Genomic DNA, 10454 nt, shown 5'->3' on the forward strand with positions numbered 1-10454 from the left:
GCCCTCTAATAAGGCTGAAAACTGCACACACCAGCTTATACGTTTTCCCTTTCCCACTTCATCAAAGTGCAGTTTCATGAGTTCTGGATGTCATACTAAAACATGAATATGAAAAAAATCAAGTAATTATTAGGGCTTGGGATGAATTTGCTTCCTTAGTCTGCTATAGGCCCTCAGCTTAATCCATCCTTCTCACAAAATAAATTTTTAATTAATGTAAAAGGCTATGGTTCAAAATACAAACTTATTGCTAGTAGACTTAAAAGCCATGATTGTTTGTCTGCAATGGTTTAACATTTTTATTAACGGTATCAAAGAGTTAGAAAATCATTTACATTCAAGATTTCTAGTACATGGTGCTAACTTTAAAAGGCTGATTATTTGAAAATGGCTGCAGTCACATTCTGATGACAGGATATTGACACGGAGATACGATCTGGTACTTCTGCTGTTCTATAATCTCTAAGCACTGTGCAATTACCTAATTAAAAACAAAAGGCAACATATGCAATGAGCCTCTGCAACAAAAAATTAGTAAAACTTTACTAGTTATGCACTCATTCCGTAATGCACTTGTTCTTACTTTTTGCAAAACAGTGAATACTTAAATGTCAGCTGTAGTGTCAGGGGACATAGGTGCCAGTGTCAGGTACCACTGGGCAGGGAATGTGAAGGAAGAGCTGTCCTCAGGATCCCAAAGTTTATGCCTTGCATACAGAGACAACTAAACTATTTACAATTCACTGTGGTGACAAGAGAATTACTTTTGGAAGACTGGGAAGCTACTTTGCTATAAAACTCCAGTGAAAATATATTACGTGATAATCCATTTCTGTTACTACATAGCTATGCTCCTAAAATTCCCAATCGCATATCAAAAATTAGCAGAACATCCTGCTCCTCCACATCCATCTTCTTCTAAGAAGTCATCTTTCTTGGTGTCTTGTGACAACAGGGACTGAAAATACAGAACTGGTTTTGGTCTTTAAAAGCAAGGTAATTCTCCACTAAGATTTTGTTAACTTTTATCATATGGTGCACATAATAGACACCTTCCTTACGCAAAAAGTTTTGGCAACCTTGTTGGAAACCCTGGTAAGTGTTTTTCTAATTTCACAGTGCATATGCCACTGCTGCTGCAGCACACACTGTCTTTTAAAGCCTATTAAAAAAAAAGCACATTAAGGATCTGAAGGAGCACACACTGTCAGTTCAGACAAAGCTAGATGTAAATTACATCCATTAGCAACAGCCGGGATAAGGTAGCAAAACAGTATTGTAAAAAACCAGCTAAACACACAAACATGAATTGTGGTGTGCTGGTGAAAATTACCTGACCTGGTGACAATGACTCACTTCAACTATCACATGTTCTTTTCACGTGTAATTCCTAGAGAGAATCTAGAGTAGTCTCTGGGGTCTAGTATGAGGAAACACTTTTTGGTGCTCTCCCGTTATCAAAGTTCCCATGAACTCCCCAGAAAACACTTAACATCTACATAGTACCATAAATATGTACCATATTTAGAAGGATTAATTGATAGCAGGTTGTATTTGTGATCTTTAAATAAACAAGCTTCAGAAGTGCAAAGGACATTTTAAGTATTACTAACCAACACTGTAACAAGGAAAAACAGAACAAAGGTGGCTGTTTTCAGAAAGAATCTAAGGGAGTGGGTGTCTGCCAACTTTAAAAAAAAAAAAAAAATAGAGGCAGAGGGGTATCCAAAATGTAAGCAGCAACTTACAAGCAGGAAGAGAAAGTCTCAAAAAGAAACACCCTAGGACAAAGGAATGGAAACAATGTGAATGGTGAAGAGCCTGAACTTGAAAGTGTGAAATATGGGGGATTATGCAAGACCAAAAAGGAAAGGATTCAGATACAGAATCAAATGGTAAAGTCAATTAATGAGAAAATGCTGTACTCAAGTAACCACAATTCAACAGACACTTTCTGGATAGACTAATGGGGGGCAGAGAGAAAAGATGAGAATTGCAAAGCTAAATGCCACAGAAAATGGAGTGAGAAGTGGGAGACCACCCGGTTCTGGGAATCAGCCGCTGACCTTGAGCGAGTCATAAGCATATACATTTGCCACAAGATCCTTTGAGATCCAAGCATAAAATGTACCATAAAGAACATGTAAGGAAAAAAACCCTACCTTTCTAGTATTTTGAGGTAGAATTACACCATCATCCCAGAGTCTGGCAGAGGAGTAAAATGCACTGCTTTCTTCCTCTAGCCTGGAGAAGACAGAGTATTAAACAAGCTTAAAAGAACAGAAATGTAACAAAAACCATCAGGCCAGTAAAACGAAATCATAGATGAAAAAAGCGTATACTTCAATCTCAAGTGAATGTGCAGTACTACTGCTAAAATTAATTAGAATCCAGCAAATAATACATAACAGATCTGATCATTCTGCAGTACAGACCATCCTCCACATTCAGAAGATTAATATACAGTAGAATATCTCAGGTTTGGGTTGTATGGCAAAACCATAAACCAAAAAAAAAAACCCCAAAAGGGTTGAAGGTTTTTTGTTTTGGCTTGGTTTTTTTCAGTGGTGTTTTTTTTAAGTTTTTACATTTATGTTTCCTTGAGAAGACCCCAAGAGCAGACATAGAATTACACGTAAATTTAAAATCTTTTTCACTAGATTCAGGTTTGCTTTATCTTTTTGGGATGTGTAAACTCTAAGATGAAGAGAAGTAAGTAATTTAACTAGTTAAATCTCAGTGCAACTGCAAGGGTTTATATTTAATGTCCTTACTTTTCTCTCAGATATTTTAGCTCTGATTCATCTCCTGTACAGTCATTGTCCCCAGCTTGCGAGACTGTGTAGAAATGTCTTGAATCCACAAGAGCAACTCTTGCATTAGGCCACAAGAACAGAAAGTTTGGACTGAACGATCTCCCACACTACAAAAGAAATGCACAGTACAAACTCACTGAAATTCATCACAAGAAGATGGCTGTAGGATGACGCAATCAAGTTCAAGGCAGAATGTAATACAGTTTGATTTGTAAAGCATTAAGGATACAGCTCCTTTACAGCTACAGCTCCTGGATCAGTAGAGACACCCTGCAGCAGCAACCGTCACAAGCCCCACTGCCTTCAATATTGCTATTTTATTATTTCTTTTTTCCTCCAAGCACTCACATGTTTAATTCTGAGCAAACAAAGAGCCCTACTGCACTTACTATCAGCGTGAACAGCACCGCAGCAGCACAACTAAAGGAGAGGTGCTCCTTGATCACTGTAAACAAACAGCATGTGCTCAGAAACAGACAGGATTAGCTCCCAAGTAGGGATGTTTTCAGATAACCTTTTTTTAGAACTGGTTCTAGGTTCTTAGATGCAGACCAAATTTTGTGTAATCACATCTTGCATTTCTTACTTTAAAAGTAGTTAGAATAACAAGTTGAGTTAAATGTCTGTAAGAACAGCTGACTGTTTTAAAAATGAAGTGCTGTGAAATCTTGGTAAAGTGTAAAAAGTCTTTTACCAAATGCATTAACATTTATGCCACCCGTACCATAACGTAACTTTCGCTCCCGTAACAGCCACCGATTACTATGGTTATTTTGGGAACAGCAGCACAAGCAACAGCAGCCATCATGGAGGCCTGGGCTTTTAATCTGTTGGAGTGAGCCTCTGCCTGAAATGAAAATAAAGATGTTTAGATCGTGTAAGTCTCTAATTCCCTCCACTCCCGCCAACCTTGCAATGTATTTCTAAAACATTTTTTTCTTTACAATTTTGTATGACCAATTCTTCCAAAACAGTAAGACAGCATCATTAACTACCAAAGCCCGTTATGCACTTATTTTACAATGTAAATCAGCAAAACAATTCTAACCAGCGTACAAAAATCTACGATACTGAGCAACCCTAGCTCTCCCAGGCATTAGCAAAGCTCCGATACCACAGAATTCTGCCAGGCTTTGGTGTAAGCGCTGGTGACAGCTGGGAGGAACGGGGCTGCAGAAACAGTCTCTGCTCAGAGAACCTAATACGGGTTTTACTATGAGGCTCTCCGTAGCCGAGGACAAAACACACTGTACTTTAATGCCTTCACTTTTCCAAAAGAAAAATACCTATTTTTCTGTGGAGTACAGTGGTATCAGAAGAAATCAATAGGCTGTATTTCAATATAAAAAGCACTACAGATTCCAAGTTTTACAGCTTGCATGCCGGCTGGACAGTATCATTTTAGATAAGCATAGGAGCTTACTTAAAATTAGAGTAAAGCGAGAATGCTAATGGAAAGATTTAAGAACAAAGTAATCATGAAGTTTCTTGTTTAAACATCAAGAGTGGTTTATTAAAAAAAATAAATTTCTTAGCAACAGTTTTCAAAATGTAATCTTAAACAAAACGAGAACTAGGAATTGCTTGAGTTAAGCATACTGAGCTACAAATGCTATACCTGAGAGATGCTTGTTGGCTCTGCTGTATGTGGAGCAGTATTTTGGAAAAAGAGGATGGGAATGCTCCGCTGACTGCACAGCTGTACGAAATGGCTACCCTTGAGAGAAGCATCATGAGACAGCTCTCCATTGTTAGCCACTATCCCCACCAAGTGCCTACAAAACACACACATGAACATTTTCACTTTTGAACCCCAGAAATTATGAAAATGTAGTTCATAATGTTCTGAAGGATGGAAACATAAATATCTGTACAGACACAGAGATCTGCCCTTCTAGGGAAATTCAGAATGTAAAAGGATATAATCCCACATATAATTTCATTCAAGGACCCTCACATACCTAACAAACAAGAAGTCTTACAGCACTCCTGATACGTAAAGCATGGAAGTATTAACATGGATTAATACCCAGAGTGCAGGTAAAGCTATAGATGACCTGTCAGTTTACACGGCAAGACAACGTACAAGGTGTCAGGACTCTTGGCTCTCTCTAATTCCTGTAACATACAATGTAACAGTCAGTCTGAAAAGTTTATGCTTTCAACCTAAAGAGTCTCTAAAAATGTATGTTACTAGCTTTTTTTTTTTAAAATATGATTTGACTGTAATGTTGTATACTTCGTGCATGTGTTAATACTACAGTCTGATCTGAATTATGCAGGGTTTTATTGTACGGGCATCATCCCATCTCCATCACGTGGGAGAAGAGATAATAGCTTTCGACTCAGTTTGGGAAGGAACACTTTTAAGGATGCTCTTTCTTATTTCTTAAGGACTATGCTGAGACTTCAATTGTTCCAACTGTCTGGCTACTAAATTTTGTGAACAAATCATTTCACAAATTCATGTAAACCATTCATTTGTAATGACTCTCTGCTGCTATTGGCCTGAGCCATGGTAAATTCAGAGCTCAGAGACAGAAGATCAGGCTTTCTAGAAGCATTTTTTACCAATTCTTGACTGATTCAGAACTTCATAAACATTGTTATTGGAATACTGTAGAACCTGATAATGATACGAAAGCTATTTAGACAAGTATGTCCATACATTTTGATAGTGAAATCTTATAGCCTCACCCTTCCACATGGCCAAATCCTGTTACTAGTGTTGTTCCATAATTAGCCTTGAATTCCTGGAATCTGCTTCCATCCATCAGACGGCTCAGAATCTGCACAGAAATATACAGTCTTTATTACAGAAATTTAACTGAAAATAGCATATTTCTGCTAAAAGATATGCTCTGTTCAAATAGTAAGGAGACCTGTATTATGCAAGAAGTCAACCTAAATGAGCACAGAAGGCCTTTTTATGTCCTACACTCTGCTAAATACTCAATATGCACAAAATACCAAATTTGTGTTTGCATTTGGTTACCAGCCATGTATTTTGAGCCAAAGTTCAACTCCGAAATTCTTTCAGTGTTACAGAGCAGTTGTTCATGTGCATTAAAATGTTGTAAAAAAACCCAGCATGTGCAGTTACAATTTGTGTGCGTAAGAAACACTCAGTTGCATATTGCTCATGCTTTTTTCAAACACAGTTTAAAAGCTGCCTTCAAAGCTACACTGCTTTCTACAGTCAATCCCTGTAACTGTAGAAATTTACCCCTGAAAAAGATACTGGATTCACATCCTTGGAGACTTAATCTCTTCTAGAACAACACCGTAAATAGCGTGGGCAGCTCTCCGTATCCCTGCTTCCGTATTAGCATCTGTCCCAGCCTCAAACAAGTTTAATTTGATCTTTGTTGTTTTTGCAGTCAGTACTTTCATTAGGCATTTAGGTTACAAGATAGAGTATTTACTTGAGGGAAAACAGGACACCAAAGGGGTGCACACGAGATCTCAAGGCAGCCAACACAGTACAAGACATACTGACATAACAGCATCTCAACAGTGCATGTAAAACATGGGATCAGCTGGCATAATCTGTAATTACCTCTAGCAGGTTTTCAGATTAAATATTTTCTATAATTCTACAGAATTTTTGCCATTCTGCTTTGTTGCAGACTCAAGACAGTTTGGCAACTGATCAGGTAATAATACAGAATATCTCAGACACTTCAGGATTCTCCAAGAGAGAACAGCCTGTTGCCTGTTAATCTGGAGCTACTAAATAGAGCAGACTGAAAGGATGAAGGAATACAGTATCTGTCACCTTACCAATTTCACAGGAAGAGTACACCTATAATCTTGCGGTGCCAGTCCCAAGAGCTCATCAGAACTATACAGAGGACTGTCATGCTCTATGACCTCCTCTGGCACAGGATCATAATTTAATGTCGAGATAACATTTCGAATACATTCATAGGCTTCCTTTTCTGAAGATGCAAAATGGTCACTACAGCCACTGACTCTAGGAGAGAGAGCAACATTAATTAGTATTGAATTTCCGAAATCTGAATTCTGGTAGAAAAAACAAACTAAAGGAAAAACCTTAAACTGTACTGTGACCCTCCCAACTCCCTGAAAATATTGTGTGATTATTTTCTTGTACGAGTTGAAAGCAGTAAGTGGAATTTCTGTGCAATCCAACCTCAAAACAAATTCACAGGAAGAGGAAGTTCTTACCTGTGACTTTTGTGTTTACCTGTATTAAAGAAAGACCTTTGAACTTATTTTCATGATGATGTTGTTGCAAACAATGTAATAAAAGGAAAACAAACTCTAAAAATTATTTCAAAGTAAGCACTTCCAGCCCAGATATAAAGACAGTAACTTATTACACATAACACAGCTGACTGTCACACTAGTATTTGTTTTTGTGAGAAAGGTATGGGGTCTGGTTACCATACATGCAGCACAGAATGCCAAGAACAAAGCAGCAAAGCCAACCTTTTCCTGTATCTAGAACGGAGTAACTATTTTGACAACTACAGAATTTTCTCACATTGAAAAACACCATTAAAAAAATAGCTACTATCAGGTTTATTTCCTGTTTGTTCATCTCCTGCTATGAGGCCTTTGTTAAAAGCAGAGACAGGCAGGCTTTCCATTTTTCTTCTTTGCTTACAAGCATTCAGATGCTTCTGTGCAGTGAGTTAGTCTAGTGTCTTCAGAAGCAGACACGACAAATGGAAAGAAGTCATACACCTCTCCACTCATCAGTTCAGGGAAGAAAAAATAATTTCTTATGCATTTTCCCCATCATCACAGTATTCAAACACTCACAACTCTTTTTTTAATATATGTATTCTGATAATGTTTACATTTGGAAAAGAAGTGATCACATTCCTCTTCTATAGCTGGTCCCTCTGAGGCACAGAGGAACTGACTTGCCTGAAGTTGTTCAGAAAGTAGGTGGAAAAATGGGGAACCAAAACCTCACCAGTCCCTGCTTCACCTTATAACATCACTTAATTTTACTTCCATTTGGGTGATCTAACAAAAAACCTGTACCTGAGAAGGAAAGCAAGCAGTGTAATAATAGATTCTACATTTGGCCCTGATCCTGACTTCTCTACTTATGTGAGATTTCTATCAGAGTGTGTGCGTGTGTGTCTATGTGTATATACGCAGTGGAAAGTTCCCGTGGACACCAGTAAAGCTGAAAATTACAATGCCATATTACTTTTTTCATTTCAAAGAGTTATAGCTAGCCTCATGACACTCCCACATATATATCTGAATACCACTGACCTTTGTAATAATTCATGTATCATTTCTATCATTTTTTTTCACCGTATGTTTTCTAGTCCTTAAGGACCATATTGTATCCTGTCACTGGAGTAGCTTCAGTCACATCAATTTAAGATAGAACGACAGTTTCCTTAAAGCGAGGTATACTGAATTCTCTACTATTTTTTAGACTTTTTTCACGTACCTAGAGTGAAGTTTAGCTCCTCCTAGGTCCTCTGGAGAGACATATTCTCCTGTAGCAGCTCTTACCAGAGGTGGGCCAGCAAGGAACAGTGTACCAATTTTATCTATGATGACAGCTTCTTCTGCCATGGTTGGAACATAGGCACCTCCAGCTACACAGGAGCCACACACCACTGCCACCTGAAGGACAAACCCAAAACAAATCAAGATGCTGGATAGAAGAGAATGGACAGGCAAAACCACTGAGTTTACTTCAGAAACGTTCCAGACACTAAATCGCAGCTTTGGGAACAATGAACTAGAGATAGAAATACCAGCATGAACAACAATGCTGTTTTTGAGAGAGTTCTATGTTTACTCTGAAATAAGCCAGTGATTTGATGCCTTTCCATCATGATCAGTCGGCAAATGCTTACAAGACCCTTAAGGCTGAAGTACTCTGTTATGTGAGGTATTAATTTGAATCTCCCTTCCCCACAAACAGAAATAGGAATTTTTTTGCATCTTTGAGAGTTGTTCCTAGAATCTGTATTAGAACAAAACTTTTTTCAGAACTCTGTTTTCACATATACTACACTTACTTGTACTCCAAAGGACACTGTACCTGAGGGATTCTCATGGCAGACATTATTGCTTCATTGTAGAAAACTCTGCCACCGTGTGACTTGTCAGGAAACAGCTCTGACTGACATTACAGAGAAAAGACAAAATGAGTTACAGTATTAACTACAAAAGCCACCGCTTCCTCTTCACTCCATTCATTCACGAATGCACTGTAACCGACTCCTGGAAGGTCACCGCTAACAATCATACCCAAAACTTCCATATACAGTATTCGCTATGGTGTTTGTTCCGCTCATACATCGTGCATTCCCACAAAAATACCCGCGCATTGCAAAAAGCAGGGGTAAGTTTCATGTTTTTTGTCAAACCAATTTATACTACACAAACTGACACTGTAAACATGGAGAAGGGGAAGCTTATGTTTGTACTTTATATGTGAAATAGTAATGAAATTCAGCACAGTTTCCCTTTCTACTTAGTTTTCAACACAATTCCTTAAGTCAGGCAGACACTTTTTCTATGTGTTTGCTTTCAGTCTGGAGAGGGAACAGCTATAGTCTCTGATAATATGAGCTCTGTACATTGGAAAGTAACACCTGCAAACTCTCCTTTTACAGTAAGAATTTTAAAAACTACATTTTTAAAGGCCATGGTTACTGCGTTCCTATCACAACCATTACAATAAAAATTACAGATTCTGAAGTTGAAAACAGAAACCTCCAACAACGTACTAATTTATTGAAGACACCAAAGCACACTAAGGAATACCCATGCTTGGTCGGCACTTTGGCCCCCCGCTGACATTCAAGTTTCTGAACTTTGATTAGATGCTAGATGCAAGATTAGCCAAAGCGATCACTGCTGTTACAGATCTTCAAATCATCTCCTAGACTCCGATTTGTGGACAAAACTCAGTTTAAATATAACAGGCAATAAAAGTCTAGACGGCCAAGAAAACACAACACAAATCTGAGGTTTATTGCTAAAAATTAATATGATTAAGGTAAACATAGGTACTTTCTTCTATGTGGTTCCAATATTACCTGTAGTGGTAGGAATGCTCCCCCACTGTCAACAAGGTGCACAGATAACAGTCTGTTCTGCATCGCTATTTCTTGAGCTCTTAATTGTTTCTTCACTCCAATGGGATAAATAGTTCCTCCTTTTACAGTTGCATCATTTGCTATGAAGACACACCAGACCCCACAGACTTTGCCAATTCCTGTAACAGGCACCAGAGGTATTTTTCGGGACTCTCTAAAATACCGTAGAGAAAACAAGGAGGCTGCCTTATAGCTAGGATGTTCTTTCGGTAAAGCTATACCAAGAAGCTGCAAATTAAGTGGCAAATACCACCCAGGGAAGAAATTTACAGCTCTTCTCTGGAATAACAAGCTGAAAGCCAATGACATTTAAAAAAAGAATCTGAATGACAGACGACAGAACCTGAAATAAACTTACTTACTCCTGGCGACAATATAAGACAAAAAAAATACATAGTTTAACTTCCAACTCTTGAGATAACAGGGAAGGCAATTAAAAATTACCTATATAAAAATGAAAAATGTAACAATCTGTGACAAAAGATAGGATTTCATACTCTATTCTTCTAGTTACTTTTTAAACTGGAAC

The 10454-nt window shown here is 38.0% G+C and overlaps 1 protein-coding gene across 1 annotated transcript in view; it reads right to left on the minus strand.

Moving 5' to 3' along the window:
• Window positions 1-275: 275 nt before the first annotated feature.
• Window positions 276-10454, minus strand: part of LOC104624628 (methylcrotonoyl-CoA carboxylase beta chain, mitochondrial-like) — a gene marked incomplete at its 5' end in the record, with an annotated part of 13007 nt that continues 2828 nt past the window's right edge. Inside the window, 10 exons of the mRNA XM_010292051.1 lie at window positions 276-481; window positions 2163-2244; window positions 2775-2923; window positions 3541-3663; window positions 4435-4591; window positions 5514-5605; window positions 6600-6792; window positions 8260-8438; window positions 8863-8943; window positions 9866-10044. Coding sequence (XP_010290353.1) covers window positions 398-481; window positions 2163-2244; window positions 2775-2923; window positions 3541-3663; window positions 4435-4591; window positions 5514-5605; window positions 6600-6792; window positions 8260-8438; window positions 8863-8943; window positions 9866-10044 — 1319 coding nt within the window. The remainder of the gene's footprint in view (window positions 482-2162; window positions 2245-2774; window positions 2924-3540; window positions 3664-4434; window positions 4592-5513; window positions 5606-6599; window positions 6793-8259; window positions 8439-8862; window positions 8944-9865; window positions 10045-10454) is intronic.

This window comes from Phaethon lepturus, unplaced genomic scaffold, assembly GCF_000687285.1.
Source record: "Phaethon lepturus isolate BGI_N335 unplaced genomic scaffold, ASM68728v1 scaffold54687, whole genome shotgun sequence".
NCBI classification, from domain to species: Eukaryota; Metazoa; Chordata; class Aves; order Phaethontiformes; family Phaethontidae; genus Phaethon; species Phaethon lepturus.